Source organism: Anas acuta, chromosome 1, assembly GCF_963932015.1.
Source record: "Anas acuta chromosome 1, bAnaAcu1.1, whole genome shotgun sequence".
In the NCBI taxonomy this organism is placed as follows: Eukaryota; Metazoa; Chordata; class Aves; order Anseriformes; family Anatidae; genus Anas; species Anas acuta.
In genome coordinates, this window is record NC_088979.1 from 24,718,966 (window position 1) to 24,736,220 (window position 17,255).

Genomic DNA, 17,255 nt, shown 5'->3' on the forward strand with positions numbered 1-17,255 from the left:
CTCAAGGCTTTTGAGTCTTTCTTCTCTGAATAACTAGTCTTAATAGAAATTAAAACAGTTATTTTACTATGGGAATTTGGATAGTTACTATAAAATCATTTTAAATGTACTTACTACACCTTCATTTTCTGTCCTAGAGAATTAATTTTTTTTAGCTGTCCACTCAGGATCTGGTAGCAAAACTTTAAGTGGTGAGGGAGAATAGTGCCTTCTAGCAAAGATATGATTTACCACAATTTGGCCACTGAGAGGAAGAATTCAAAAGTTAGAAGTCAATCCATAAAACTACAGATAATTTTTTTTTTTTTTTTTAAATCCTGAGGTTTGAACCTGTCTCGTGGATTGGAGGCTCTAATTATTAGGTAAAGTTTAGAAAGGTTGGTGTAGAATACCCCAGTACAGGAGCTAAGATCAGGTTTCTCACATGCCAGTGCATTACCATTGGGCTACTAGCATGCACCAAGCATCTGTGTTTCTAAAGAGTGTTTCATTTCTCCCCAAGGCTTTCTCATTGTTAGCTTTCTCAATTAGAATATTTGTGAGCTGGAAGCTAAATTAAGCCTAGTGTATGTAGGCACGGTTCCTCAGTACAGGGTGTGCCTTTGTAGAAACCTGACAACTTTGATCCTGTCTTTGAGCTCCGCAAGCAGATAGAGTCAGAACATGGCTTTTCCTGTAGAATGTGTGCTTGTTTTAAGTATTTCAAACTTGAAACTAATCAAAAACTTTCAAGACAAAATCCAGACATGAATGTTGAGAGATTCCTTGTTTTTCATGTATGTGTTATCTTTTAAAAGTTGTTATCAGATTCTATTTTAAAAGCATTGAATATATCATTTAACAGAATTCATTTTTTCGTTATCATTTCATACATATTTAAATTCAATCCCCTTTTACTTCTTACCTTACTAATTACATTTTTTCTATTGAAACAGTTTGATTACCCTCTTCAGTGGCCTGTCTTAAGAAACCTTTGCTTACATGTGAATATTTTGAATTAATGATAAATGAAATTCCTTTTTGCTGTCAAAACTAAATTGTAAAAATGCATTGCATGGCTTTGAAAATCAGTACACTCTATTAGCAGACCTGTCAATATAAAAAGTGCATTCCATTTCCACCTCTTGCTCTAATAACCTTTTCTATGTTACTCAGAGGCAGTTCACATAATCAGAGTATATTGTCAGCTTACTGGAGTTGGGGAAGCATGAAATGAAAATCGCGTTAATATTGATCCAATTCTCTTACTTGCAAGTGTCCTTGATGTCCTTTCCACTGAACAATAACTGTTGGTGTGATGTAGTTATTTTTGTGTTGGCTATTACTGTACTTTAGTAAAATGGTAGGAAATAGGAATATTTTATTGCTCTTAATTATTTTTCTTGTCTATCATTGCCAGTTTAAGTGATCCACAGCACATCAGGAAATTCAGTTTCTTTCTGCAATTTATCAAACTATAGTATCCACTGAGAGGCTACATTTCAAACTGACAGGGATTTGTAAAGGTCATCAGTCATGAAATATGAATCCATTCTTGTGTGTACAAGTTACAGTGGCAAACTACATCTTAATCCAAATATAAACATTTGGCTGGTTTAAGTTCCAGTTAGAAGGACTTCTAGTTGCAGTCAGACTGAAGACTGACCTTCAGATGTGTGAAAATGCCTTATAACATCTACTAGACTGGCCATATCCTGTCACCCTCTGGCTCATTATGACCTGTACTGAATCAGTGCAGTTTCTTTCTCACGAGCTCAGAACATCTGAAATCTCAAATAAGTATAATACTTAAGACTAATAAAAAATAATTTAATATCACTCAGAATCTTAGTTTTCCTATCTGTAAACTAAAGGAAAAAAAAAAAAAAAAAAAGTGCCCAGCATAGTAACTTCATCCTTAATTCTATATAGGACCTTTTATACTGATACACAACAATTTAACCACAACTATTTATTGCTAAAAAAAAAATAATTAAAAAAAAGTCTCTTGAGAAACACGTTAATTTTGTCCTTGCTTTTATTCTCAGTCTCCTCATCATTGTCAGTCTCATTGTTACAATGCAAGACACCTGAGAAGTTATAAGAGTATAATGTATACAACAATAAAGTATTTATAAATGACTCACCTAGAGAAAATGTGGTCAGATAGCAGGTATAAAAATTAGACATAGAGGAAAATGTTTGGAAAGTCTCAGATTAAATTTTCTATTTATCTATTACTTATTATTATTATCTTATTATTATTACTTCTTATCTATTACTTCTTATTTATTTATATATTACAGAATATAAAAATATGTTTTGGTTTTGCTTTTAGGCAAAAAGTAATTTCCAAAATAAATACATGCAATTTTTAATTTCTACACAATTTTTCCAGTTTTTCCCCTCGTTTCTTGAATGATCTTTGATAAGGAAAATATGATTTAGATCCCTCTGGCTTTTATTAAATCTATTAAAACCAGCCCTCCTTTAATAAGAGTCACTTCTCTGATTCTCCAGGGAAACTAAATTATATGCCAGTCAAAGCTGCCAGTTTCAGAAACACATTGCAATTTAAATCACAGCCCCAACAGACACAGGTGGGGACAGTTCATCACAATATGCCAGCAATGTTCTGCTCCTCCAAGGCTCTTGAGCAGACACAGAGATACCTGGTCCCCTCTTCCCATGGAGTGAACTCAGCCCTGGAAGGGCTGGCTCTGAAGCCATGCAGAAAGATATTGGGCCAGGGGGAGTGGTTACCATGTCGATTATTTAATCTTTCTGGGTTTTGTAGAGGTCAGTCTACAGACTGCCAAGCAGCTGCTCTCCATAAATGTGACCGCTGTGAGGGTCCCGGTGCCTAATCGAGTTAGTAAAGATTAGCAATGAAAGCAGGATTTTAAACTGTTATAATATATAAAACAGGAAGATTATCTCCTGAAATGTTTTATAAGTATTTTCAAGTATTAATCATATCAAATGAAAAAAAAAAAAAAAAAAAAGAGGGGGTAGTTAATAATGTTGCATTTTAATTTAAGCTTGACTGTTCCTGTGAAAGTTAGAGTTTGTATAATAAACAAAACAGTACATTCAAAGTCTGTTGATAAATTTTACCTGTGATATAATTTCATGATTTACATCATCACCTGTGAGGTAGTCTCCTGTGAGGAACTAATTCTGAATTCCTTTATTCAATAGCATGTTAAAATATACCTCAGGTTATTATAACTCAGGAAAAAATAATAATAATAATTCTACAGAGCAGTGCATATATGTGACCTGTAAGAGAAGAAAAAGCAATTTTATCCTTGAAAGTTTCTGAGGAAAGCTAAGCTTCACAAAAACTGTACTTTAGATTCTATAAAAGAGAGTTTTTAATTAAATGCAGCATTTTACTGTAAAGAGAACAGACTTTACTTATGTCAAAATGCTTCTTTAGAAGCCACATAAAACTGTAAAAGACAATATATGAAAAAGCTTTCTTACAGAAAAGAAGAACACCATCCCATGGAGCAGATTTCCAGATGTTTGGAAACATTAGAATTTCCTGTCAGTATATTTAGGTAACATTAAAATGAGGTTAACTTTCCATTCTGCCATCTCTCTTCAAAGATCAAAGAGCGCTCACTGCATAAATTGCCTTATCGGTAATTCGTTGAAGTAAACTATGGAAACAACTTTATAAGAAGCAGTAGTCTTCTTTTGTTGGTTACAGTATTACCAAGCAAACTTTTCTTAAAATTAACCATGTTATTACCTCACTATAAGTACGCTAAGTACAGAGGAAAAAAAAAAATAAAAAAACTTTGAATAATAAATGCACAGCAGCAAAGATGGAAGCAAAAACTCCTTTTCAATATTCAACAAAATCGTGGTAATCAGTGTAAAGTCTAACAAAATCAACTTACATAATAGAAGTGTAATCAACAATACGTTATTTTTGTACTGCTTATTTTAAATGTATTTAGGGATACCGTTTATGGATTTGGACACTAATAGTAACTTTGAAATTCAGACTGTGACCTCAGAACCTGTTGTGACCTACAGCATTTATTGATTTCATTGAAAACTGAGAAGCAAAAATTCAAATATTACAATAAAAACAACAAAATATTTATTTAAATATTGCATGTATTAGATGATTCTAGAAGCTGTAGCTACTAAATAACTTGAGATCCTCCTGTTCTTGGAAAATTATTAGATTTTTATTTTCTTTATTGTTGTTACCAGGTTTGTTAGTTGTTTTTTTGTTCTTTGTGGGCTTTTTTTTGGTCAGATTACTAGTTTCTGTTACTTTTTAAGGAAAATTAAATACCTGAAATTCGTAATTTTTTCTCAGTGCTATACAGGTTTACCATGCAGCTCACATATAAAATACACACCTTTTCATTGAAGTCAGGATTTTGCAGATGAGTGCTAGTTGCTTTCTTTGATTTCTGTTAAAGATTATCTGTTTTCAGTTATCCTAAAGCCAGTTTTTACCATGCAATGATCAAGATGATAACAGGTGTAACAAATGATGGATTAAAAAAAAAAAATAAATTAAAAAAATCTTATTTAGTCTTATACATACGTTCTCTTGAAATACATTTATGACAGAACCTTCAAGTTTCAAGACGTTAGGGTACTAACTTCAGCGGGACTTCAGTGAGAGCTGGTTTATTCCTTTAAGTTCTTTGCTGTTTTAAGAAATATTTACCTTCTTATTTCATGGTTTCTTTCTAAGTTTCAGTCTGGAAAAATATCCTTTAATAAGGATCTTGCTTCTTTGAGCACCGATAGCATCTGCCAGTTCCAGTTCTGAGCACCCTGATGTTAAAATGTTGCTTTCTTCAAATTATATTTAATTTCTTTTTTCTTTCTCTTATTTTAAAGCATTTGAAACAATTTCTAATTAGACTTAAGAACTGACATTAATACAATTCCGTATTATATTTTAAAAAAGAAACTTGGTGTGTCTTGAGAGCAGTTTGAAATGAAGTATATGGAAATGAATTCCATTTCATAGTAATTTTGCCATGACTTTAAAAAATAATTTGAGTTTTGATTTTTTACAAACATGCTGAAATATCAAATATTAATTTATTCATCACTCCTTTTTATATCATTTTTAACAATACTAGACATAGTTTTATGTCATATAATTTTTTATTCAGTTTGTTGTCTGTTTTTATAGAGACAAGTTGTTTTTCTTTTTACTCTTATTTTGAGAGCTCCTCTTATTTTATAACCTTTTTGAAGTCATCTTGAAATTTAAAAATAGAACATCTGTGACAGATCTGTTTTGAACATATTTCACATTTCAGGATCCAAGGAGATCTGGTGGTCTGTGGTATTCGCTTGTTAATTTCTTGATGAATGGGTAGAAAGGCCAAGAAGTGCACTCAGTACAGCACGTCTTCTGAAGATAGATGATCTCAAATAAATTCTATTCCCAATCAGTTTTTGATTTGTTAGGTGTTAAACCATTTCTTTGTAAGGACAGTGTTTACAAGCCTTGTAATGAGACAGCCCTGTGAGACCTTACTCTTCTTGCTGTAATTTTGATAAATGGAACTCTAATTCATAAAGGATATAGTGATTGAAGGGCAACTCTGGGTCTCGTACACTTTCATTTAGATAAATGTTTAGTACAGTACAGCAAAACTGAGGTGCACTCAACAAAGTGATAAATTTAAACAACAGCTAAACCAGAGCCTTTTCCATCACAAGAAAGAAGCACTATTTACTATATTTCTTTTAGATAAATGTATGTTTAATATTATAAACCAGAATGGCTTTTAGAAGCATTTGTCTTGTTGCTCAGCTCCAAATTTGCCAAACTAATTTAGTGCCTTCTCCTCTACCACATTTCTTGCACTGGTGTATAGCAATATTTCTGTAATCTGGTAACTGGAACCCTCATCACAAGGGATTTAAAAGGCACTAAATTTCAGGTTCTTCTGCTGATGCATCTTAGTAATAATGTGAACTTTTTTCTTGTGACTGCATCTCTTTGTGCATAAATAATTCGAAAGGATCGTCACTAATCTAATCAGTTACTACAGAAATGGTTGAAACTATTATTATTCCAGATTAGTACTTTTGAAGTAATTTATTTGAATATTATTACATCTTATAAAGCTCAGAAACTTCCATAACACTCACTAAAACTACCAAAAAGGAAGACAAACATATTTTCCTGCTTCCTTCCTCCATTGTGTTAGTTCAGCTCAGATCCGGTCTCCTTCATTGTCAAATGCTTCACACTAGGAGCTATTACCTGTGTCAAATGCTGAACTCCCTTGTAGTAAGCACAAGCAAACAAAATTCCAATAGTAGTTAAATACTCAATACAGTTCTGATGTAATATACCTAAAGGTCTGTTACAGCACATTACTCCATTATGTTTTCCAAAATTCCTACAATTCTTACTCTTTTTTTGTGAATTAGGGAAAAAAATATAATTGTAATTTGAGTGAATAGTTACAGTTAGTTGCACTAAATAGTGTTAGTATTTAGCACTATATTTTCACTCATTATGCAAGAGAGGTAAAGATCACAGCTTAGTAACTGAACACAGCAAATATATTGGTATACCAGCATATATGTCAACATCAGTAGTGCCTTTATCACTATCAGTAACAGCATTGTCTTCATGGAGATAGCAACAATTAGGAAGACTAGAGATGCTATCCTTAATTTTGAGCTTAATGAAAAACTGCTTTTTTTTTGTTTGTTTGTTTGTTTGTCTTAACCATGTTCTGTAGCTTCAGAAATAGCAATATGGATAATAACAATAATATAGAGAAGGTTATTTTTAGACTTTAAAATGTGAGGTCTCAGTTTGTGGTAGAGTCTGATATCAAGTGGCATGTTAATAGTTATCTTCAAACAGAATAAACACACTAAAGGTAAAATATGTCTCCAGAATTTTTATTTATAAGCTGTGATTCTTATATGCATGTAGTAATTAAAAGACTCATATAAATATGAGTGGGAAATAAAAACATAACACCTTCCCCACTGTTTTTAATAACAGAACTGCCTGACACATCAATTCAATTCCATGCATGTATCTTCACTAACCTATCTGTTTACTATATTCCAGTTAATTGTCCTGTATGAATATGAGGCCATGAGTTTTAATGCAGTTTACCTCATCACTTTACATCTGCCATAGTAGCACTCATCAAGCTCAGGCATTATGGCAAACAATCAAAATGAGAATAAAACTTTCTACCAACAAAGAAACACTGTGCCTACCTTCTTCTTACTCTTTATTGAGATTACCAGTCTCCTACTTCACCTTTCTGTCCCTCCTGTCTCCCAAACCAAAATCATGGCAGATTTTGAATTCCCAAAAGCATCTCCTTTACTTAGAGTAGGTGGTTTGAGCTCTGAGACATCAGTCAGAGTCAGAATACCAAGAACCCAAGAGACACTCCTGCTGAATTTCTTGCATGTTGAAAACTAATGGAAAAACATAGAACATAGAACAAAAAAATAATTATTAACAGCAGGAGGGTCTTTGTGAAACAGGGTTTGTATTTTACTCAAGATATATTTTGAAAGACAGACTAAGGCTGTGTATTTTGTAGACCTTGATAAAGACCTTTTTCAATACAGCTGTTTTATTCTGTATTTTTCACTAGACTGTGGTTGTTTAAAATACTGTTCAGCTAAGTTTACAACACATAACTTTTTTTTAGGCACTGAAGAAGATGTAGTGAAGTCCAAGAAAACTTTCCGAAGTCAAGCTGTGGTAAATCAGAATGCAGAAACGGAGCTTATGCTGGAAGGAGATGATGATGCTGTCAGTCTGCTCCAGGAGAAAGAGATTGACAACCTTGCAGGTAATTATGATTTTTCATTACAACTAAGATAAAAGTCTGTTTTTAACTTGTTAATTCTGAACCTTTGCAGTTATTCTCTTAATATTGACAGCTAAGTATGCAATTACACTGAGAACAGCATCTTTATTTTCTAGATGTAATATGAATGTCCTGCGTCCATGAACTAGGGGAACTGATTACAAAGTATGTGCCCATTATACAATCTTTCACCAGAGGTGTGAAAAATAACAGTACCTCAAGTGCTCTTATGATTGCACGTGACATGTTATTGAAAATTCTATAAAACCACTGTGGAGCAGTTCTTTTTTGGTTGAAATAGAAATGAGGGTTAATTCTAAAACTCAGTGTTTTGTGAGTCAGTGTGGCTGTGATCTTTCATGACCTGATGCCAAGTGCCACGCAACTTGTTGAGAAACTTCTACACTCCTACTGGCACCCAGTGCTCTCATTCATCAGTGTGTGAAGGGGAACCTGAGGTATCAGCCCTGAAAGGGAATATTACCTGCTGTAAATAGGGACTAAGAACAAATGAGACTGTAAGCAAGGCACGGACTTCATTAGGTACAATGAGAGTTGGGAGTGAATCCCCTGTAGAAACATTCATGAGAAATCCTTTCTAGTCCTTTCTCCCTGTGTGAAGGTCTGCAGCGAGATCTCAGTTTTATCCATGTTCCAGCAGGTTCTGTTAGAGCTCCGTCTTGAAAAAATATTATGTTTCCTGGGGAAGCAATCTGGAAAGAAAGGCATGCTGAAAGTTGAAAATGCAATCTCCTCTCACATGAGATAAAAATGTGAGAACTGTGAAATGCAGTATGGATTTTTTAGGTTAACTTACTTAGGAATACCTTTATTAAATTACTCGATTAAGGGGAAGTTTTTTGATGTCTGAGGATTTTTTTCAGTATAATTGAATTTCTACAATAGCTATCTTTGCTCCTGCATTTTCTTCTGATGCCCTAGTGGAAATCTGAAACAAAGATAAGATCATAAATGGATATTAAAAAAAAAATAAAAATAAAAACTAAGTGGAATTTAGTCTCATGCTTTGAAACTAGAGTGGAGGGCAGACATAGATACTTTAATCTGGGAGCAACCTTCAGTATATTATCATAGTTAATACATCAATGTGCTTTCTCAATCTGCAGCTAACCCTTGCTGAAACACTTGTTTTAAGTCAATAAAACAGTAAGGCAAACAGGACCATTAGTGGGGATAATTTGATCAATATCCCTTTCTCCTTTAGAAGGGAAAACTCAGTATGGTTTTGGCTAAGTTCTCGTATATAAGAGCAATGCTTCCAGCCAAAAATATATACTGTTGCTATAGCTAAGGCTGCAACAAGCAACTACATTGCAGTATGTATTAGAACTGCAAAGAGGTCAGGAAAAATTCTTGCCCAGTCTGGAAAACCTCACAGTCAGGCCTCAAAACTGCCATTTCATTCAAATGGACTGATGTGATATAAACCTTATAGTTGTATCCTTCTGAAGGAAAAAAAAAAAAAAAAAAAGTGTATATCTTACCAGAGATCCCTATGTAGAAAACATCCCCTGCTCCTTTAGAACGTAGAACAGTAATTCTAGTCCTTTTCTTTTACAGTGCAAACAGTGGGGTAATGCAGGTATTAGCAAAACAGAAATGATAGAATTTGAAACAAGTCAACTTTTCAAATATTGACAGTCTGTCCTAACAGTGTCAGTGTTTGTGTTTCCAATCAACACTAAGAGAAACAAGGTGCTTCCAAGTCTGGTGAGGTGACAGGATATTGGTGCTGTATGTGTACCAAAACCTGTGAACGTCTCAAAAAGAACCCACCTTCTACAACCTCATTTTTTCTATCAGATTAATTGCAACCTTTGCTACTCAACTCTTGCTCATATTAGAAGTGGAAATAATTCTGAAAGTTAATGATCCAACCCAGTATCATATGTGTCTCCTGTAAATTTTACCAACCAATCGGTGAGAAAAACTAAATCCCTCCATACCCTCTGTCTATATTGCTGCATGATTTTGAACAGAATGATGTCAATGTTTTCTATGGTTTTCACTGTTTACAATATGACTCTGAAACCTGAGACCAGGAACTGAAATCAAGAAAATCAGTAGGCAAGGAAGGTGGATTTTATGCCTAAGAAATTTAGAATAACATCTGATGGCTCTGAAGAGAGCCCAATAAAACCATACTGTCCACTCTTAATTCTGAAGAGTTATGTTGATTCGGTGTATGTAATCTGGAAATCTTTGAGACATATCAAGTTATGGTATATCACAACATCATTTATATCTAGTTACTGTTCAGATTGGAATGACACATAGGAATTTCTATATTCAGTTATGCTCTCAATTTAACTTTAAAGCTTAAATCAATTTAAACTTGGTTTACAGTGATTTGGAATGCCTCAGTAAGGCATAGGAATTAAACAAAATCATTATAAACCAGGTTTAAATTGATTTAAGATTGTCCACATTTAACTAAAACAATTTAACATTGTTTATTCCATGAAACTAAGGCAGCTTTTAAAAAGGCAGCTTTTAAGGTTCTAGAAAGCTTTTAATGAGGAGAATATAAATATTACAATATTTTGATATGTGAAGTTAAGACTAAAAAAGGAACGTCTGAAACAGATTGAGACTGTTCTTACAAAGTTATCTGTACATACCTTTTGTTCCAGAGACTCTTTATAGTTTTTCATCAACCATGTGGCACAAATCAATGTAAAGTTCACTTTGATAAATTACATATGGGATGGTGAATTTTTTAGATAATTATAGTCTGAATATTTTTATTATATAATCTTAGTATTCCATATGTTGCAATGGCAGTTGGTCAGATTTCATTACATTAAGTAGCATTTTAATAAAATATAAAAATCAGATTCCATGTTATTACATTCTTAGAATTATGAATTCTAAGTTTGCATCAAGATTTTTAACTAAAGCAGTATTTTATCTGTCTTACAGTATAAGTTATCAAAAGACGTTCTCATTTTAGCACATACATATTAAAACATTTTACATTTTTCTGTTTCAGTTTTAGCTTCTTTACTTCCCAGACTGTTCACTTCAAGAGGCAAGTCACATCTCTGTTAGAACTAATGACTGAGATAGCATAGTCTATTTTAACACTTTTCTAATATATTGTGAATCTGTGGGTAATATAATCAAATTCAGTGTACCAACTTGATATTACTAACTCTTCTCCTTCTCTTTTTCTCTTCAGTTTTCTAACACTGCAGTAGGGCTCTCACATACTTACCTTTTATCATAAGAGCTTGAGAATGCAAATTTGCTAACAGTTTGTCTTCTGCGTAATAGATGATTTTTTTTAAAATTAAAAAAATATATGGATGTGTTCTAATATCAGAAGCTAGCTTTCTCAAAAGGAAATATGCTTTAATAGATAATTAATATTCTTTCACCAAATTTCATTTTAAAAAAGTGCACAGATCTCACAGATCTGGCACTAAGATAGATCATAGCAGATAAATATTGAATCGTTTAGGTTTTATGAATTTTACATTTTAGAAATATGTTTTCTTTGTCACGGAGTTGCAGTTGGCTTGCTGGGAATTGTGCACATCTGAGAACAGAATTTAGCTTAATCTATTTTGTCATATGACTGGTGGCACTAGCAAATAGGCCCAGCCGAACAAAGTATCCCTGATAAATTCTTTTGCAACTCTCAAAAAAGTAGTTCCTAGTAAAGAAGAAAGGAAATAAAGATAGAAGTATGTGAGGCTTTGGGCTATTTTAGGAAGACAAAAGGCTTTGGCAAGCATCTGTCTGGTTACTTACATAGGCTCAATCAACTCAGAATCTGACTTCCTCATAAGCCATGGTGAATTACAGTCTCATAACAGCCTTGCAAGAATAAATACTTACTATTGTCTCTGTTATACTAGGAGGTTGAGCAACTCACCCAAAAAAAGCCCGAGGAAAGCCACTAACTGTCTTTAATGCATCTTAGTCTTAATGTACCTTAACCTTCAATACAGAATCTTCCTTTCTTCTTGGACAGAGGTCTCTAGATGGAGGGAACTCCCCCACAATGCAAATGTGCCAGGAACACTTGTGAGAAGCAGCAGCCCAGCCTTAACTTTTAGCAACCATATATTCCAGTGTAGGAATATTTCTAGAAAGCAGCATTACTACTTCTCATAAAGAGCTGATCTTCCATCCAAGTCAGCATAGCTGGCTAGTCCACATTAACTTAAAGACTAAATATGGTATGCTTTCTATCCACACTTTTCAGTAGTGTGCCGAGTGTATTGACTTACTGCCCTGTGCTGGGTCATGAGGATTTGACAGCTTGTATTATTATTAATGAGATATAAGACCTTTCACTTCCAGGTCATCTGTTTGAAGTCCAGACAAGACTGGTGGTAACAAAACATTATCAACATCTGTTTTGTAGCCTATGCAAAATAAGCCTTTTGTCTCATTTCAGACAAACTAACAGAAACCATCACAATTTTGCAAAATTTCCAATTGAAAAAATACTTGACGCTGTCTCTATAGGAAATTGGAATAATGCCCAAAAGTTCTACTACATAAAGCTACAGTTAAAATTGTATGGCAGTACCTTAAAAAAAAAAAAAAAAAAAAAAACTATCATCTAGCCCTTGGGGAAATTTTCTATTTCAGGTTCTAACAAAGGACTCATTTACATTTCTGAAATTATTTTGAAGACTTGCACATGGTCAGATGCAGTAATAAAAACACTAATACACCAAGGAACTGTATCCAAGGCCACAAAAAGCTCACAAAATAAGTATTTGGGATGGAAAACCTATATAGATAGATAGATAGATAGATAGATAGATAGATAGATAGATAGATAGATATTACTCATCTTTAAATATACATGTATTTATTTAGCTATAGTAAAATTGCTTGTGGCCAAAATCAGAGGCTGAATTTTCTTTACAGGAGCTGACAGCTGACCATTGTAGACTATCTCCAATAAACAAAATAGTTTGTATCATTTTACATAACATAAGAATTGGTAAATTCTTAAGGAGTGATATAGAGGTACATTTTCATTGTTTTTCTTCTGTTACCATCTTAAAATGATTCTAAGGCATGTAGGATCATTTATATCTGTTTTATTAGTGTAGCTAGATGAATGGTGGACCTTCTTAATTAAATAAAAGAACAATGACTAGGGTCTCTACTGAAAAGGCAAAAATTGAAAATATTAGATTTTGCAGGAAAAAGGTATCATTTGCTTGGGCCGCCAACCAGAAGAAGTTTTGTTGTATCATCTGCTGTCAGAGTAATAGGTTATGCTCTCAATTTAACTTTATAGAGAGTAATAGGAAAGAAAAAATCAAATAGCCCATTAGTGTCTCCGTCAGCAAGCACAAACAGCCCAGGAGCACATGGAGAAAAGGAGAGGATTCATCCCTGGAGCTCCTGGAGGGCAAAAACATGAGAGTGGTTCCAAGAGTGCTCTCATCTTTCATCTCCAGTCCTTCTCCAGCCTCCCTTATGAGTCCTCTCCAGCAAGGTTCTGAGAGCCCTGCCACCCATTACATGCTGTCCTTCTACTACGGCAGTCGTCAGCCATACACCAACACAGTGCTGTCCATCTGCAAGGATCCCTGGGGGCAGAAATCAGCAACCACAGAGGAAGCTCAGGGAAGACTGTAACATGGCTGTAGTGATGCTTCCTAATCTCCCTTATCCTCCAACAGCTTGCACCTCTGGGGCTTCCAAAATCAGAGGTAGTATTTATTCTCTTTCTCCACTCCCCACCCTCCACCCCCATTTTTTTCCTCCTCCTCTCACTTATTCTTTTTCTGTTTATATGAAGGTGGCTGAGGTACCTGAATGAGTTTTTGCTGTTTTTATGTTTTGTATATGTGCACTCAAATGCATTTTAAATAAGAAAATGTCAAAGTACCATTCAAATATCCCCCCAAAGAAGTCTTAATATTTCTCCTATTTTTTCAAGCTTTTCAATGGAAACTATTCACCGAATTCAGTGTGCACTCTTAAGTAGTTCTCTCTTCCCAAAGTCCATTTTTCTTGCAAATTAGCATTCAAGATAGGAATCTCATTGGAGAGGTTGCTGACTTGTGGGAGAAGAGTGATTCCTTTTCCCTTTTTATGGTAGATATTTAACCACACAACCCTTGTACTTCCAAACATGGAAATTTCATTCAGCCAGATTTCCATAGTTTCTGCTTATTATATATTCAGATTTTGATCCTCAAGTCTAAGTATATAAAAGAAAAACATATTTGTATGAGTTTAATTTAGAGTATAGATTCAGGCATAAACTGAAAACAGTTATACTTTTGATATGTAGTTGGCTTCACATTGAAAACAAAAACAAAAAAATGCCCCACGGTTTCTAATACATCCTATTTTTAGACATCTCAGTGTTTATTCTAATCATTTTTTCCACATTACTATCCAAAATAGCTTAATATTTTATAAGGTGCTTGTCAGTCACAGATGATAATGCTCCTCAGGACACATTTGAAGAGCTCTTCCCTTTGTACCTTACTATTCCCCATTCTAAGCCTCAGCATCCTTGACTTTTAAATGGCAGCTGACTTTCTTGCTTTACAATCTTTAAAATTAATTCAAGCTCTGTTGTTCTGTATTTATAGAAGGCTAATATACCTGATGTGTAAGAGAGAAACTGCAGAAATACAGGCCTAGACATAAGGAGACAGAGTCCACTGTTATGCATCTTGTTTCATCTTCACTATGTAATTGATTTCTACATGAAAATCCCTGTTCTCCAAAACCTTCCTAGGACCCGACAGGGACCAACTTACACAGGCTAGTGTTAGGAATGTATCCAGAATGGCATTAATGGTACCTATGTTAAACTAAAAGTTTTGACCTATGGACAGGGAATTTTCCATTTTGTTTTTGGCACTAGTGTTACAGAACCAAGCTAGAATAGCAGTCAAGCAGATATTGTGCTTGGTCTTGCTTTTGTTGGTCAAAATATGTACAAGAGACAACCCTATCCAGTGCATTTGAACAGCCCACTCGGGTAGCCTGTTCACATGAGTCCTTTTAGCGTGGCTTTCTGAAGAAACAGTATTTATGTGACCATACTTTGTCAACCTGTCTTTGTAACTTCTGAACCTGGCAGCCATTTTGAGCAAAATTTGTATGCAGGAGTGGGGATTTCAGAAATTACCATCATCATCATCATCATCTGCAGTGAAATCAGGCTGTTAAGAAATAATAATAATAATAATAATAATAATAATAATAATAATAATAATAATAATAATAATAATAATAATAGTATACCTGACAGTGACTGCTGAATTGGTTTTCCTTTTATTAGGTACCAGAGAATCTTTGCAGGAAAGTCTTTAGAAATTACCAAACTGTAGGAAAGCAAAACATACAATCAACCAGTAGACACAGTTGCACTTGAAAACATTCTTTACTAGTTCTGGTGTTGTTTAGAGATACTTGTGTTTTCTGAAAATCATGAAGTCAGAGCTATTTCATCTTAGATGATTCTTCCAAATATACCTAGCAAGTTAGATGCTACTTCAACAGTTTCTTTTTTTCTTTTTTCTTTTTTTTTTTTTTCCCACACATATCTGAATAGCTAACAAAATAAGTGAACTTCAAAATATCAAAAGCTATCTGAATGTAATACTTCCCTTCACTACTAAAGTCTGAAGAAATACAAGTCTTTCAGTTTATCCGGAAGAGCTTTTCGAGAATGGAGAATGGAAAAAATGAGAGCTGAGGGCTCACATCTTTCATTTCATTTCTAATCAATTGAGCTCTATTGGCATGGCAGTGTACATGGGCTGGACTGTATAAGATACCTGTCAAGTCTGGTTCGCTCAGACTCGGGACTGGGATTTGATCCTTCATGTTCCTGACTTATTACAGTGAGTTCCTGTTTCAGTGGTATATTGCTATAGTAGGATGCTATCTCTGCTTTCATGTTTCTTCTTCTAATATTAAATATACTTTTCTGAGGTGTATGTTTTTTTTCTGTTACTTTTTGATTAAATAGTCAGCTACAGTGGTTCTCTCACAGAGAAAAACTGTCATCTATATGGGCATGTTCAGCACAACTCAAGGCTTTCTAGGCTGAAAAAAAAGTACTTAAAGTTTTACCTGAAAATGAGGAAGCTGTCGCAGGTCATATTGCATTAGTGTAGTTTACTCACATCTGGATGCACTGCTAAACGATCAAGATCTTAGTTTCTAAAATAGCTTAAATTACTCAGTGCTTCCAAGGTATAGCTTCAGGCAGAGAACACTGCATGAATCTAATTTTGAAGTGGCAGAAGTATGCAATGCAGTAGTAAGGTCCATATCTCAAACATTCAAGTTTCTGACCAGCTGTAAATCATTAAGAGAAGTCATGATTATTATTAATACTTGATCATCTGGCAGGCTGGCACTTGAACACATCCTGGAACAACACTAACCCCATGTAAGCTACTCTGAGTTTTAGCACAGTTATGAGATTTTCATGGATGCCATAAAACAAGTGAGTTTTTACCTGCATAGGGAGGCAAAATTTGATTTCCTAAGTTGCTTTAGGCTCCTAGACACACAGGCAATTCTTGCATTGGACCTTAAGTGAGAAGACACCTAGAAAGATGAACTTTGGTACAATATTGAGTTCGTCTCTGCATCTACTGTAACCATTCAGTTAAGTGGTTGCTTTCTATCACATTTTGAACTAAATAAAGAGGAATAGTGAAACATACTTTCCTCAGGAAGAATTACCATTTTTTTTATTTTTCTTGTTGTGTAAGCAGGAAGGCATGGAATTCAAATAATAATTTACCTATGGAGATACATATGTAACTTAATTTAATAGAAAGTGTCTATATGCTTGAGAGAAAATTACTTCTCTCTTTCTTAAGCAACACTATCTTTAAATATATGGACAATTTCATCAAAACTGTATATTTCAATAGCTTCTTACTGTTTTATTCACAGTTGTATTACATAAAAATTAATTTACATTTTCTTTTTAATCAAACACATTTGTTTGCTGTTATGGCACCACTTAAGAGAACTGAGTTGTTGTAATTGTTTAGCTATTGTTGTTGAAGAAGACGATTGAAGTTGATCTTTGATGTTAGTAGTAGTAGTGTTACATGCTTTATGGAGGAAAGGGGGGGGAAAAGTGGGGAAAAATTTGGATATCAGGGCCTATGCACACTGGCAATGACATTCAAACAAACAATAAAAATCAATCCCTCCCTCACAATGTGAAACATATGATTGTGGAAAAGTAAAAAGGCAACAAAGTAAGCTTGGAGAACTCTGAAAACAGGAAAGGAATTGGGGTTGTTATTCAATGCAGGAGGAGAAAAACAAGACTATAACAGTCACATTTAGACTTAGATTCTGTTTTTTGCAATCAAAAAAGTTGTGCAAATTGTTCTCTTTATTGAAACCGTTGAAAGCGATACGTAAAGG

General features: G+C 34.1%; 1 protein-coding gene across 14 annotated transcripts in view; it reads left to right on the forward strand.

Moving 5' to 3' along the window:
* NBEA (neurobeachin) overlaps positions 1 to 17,255 on the forward strand; it is a 509,325-nt gene that overhangs the window by 333,004 nt on the left and 159,066 nt on the right. For 8 of the 14 annotated variants that reach the window (XM_068673009.1, XM_068672960.1, XM_068672963.1 and 5 more), the window contains 2 exons: positions 7,674 to 7,817; positions 10,849 to 10,887. In XM_068673009.1, coding sequence (XP_068529110.1) covers positions 7,674 to 7,817; positions 10,849 to 10,887 — 183 coding nt within the window. The remainder of the gene's footprint in view (positions 1 to 7,673; positions 7,818 to 10,848; positions 10,888 to 17,255) is intronic. The other 6 variants (XM_068672968.1, XM_068672996.1, XM_068673001.1 and 3 more) reach the window with 1 other exon arrangement.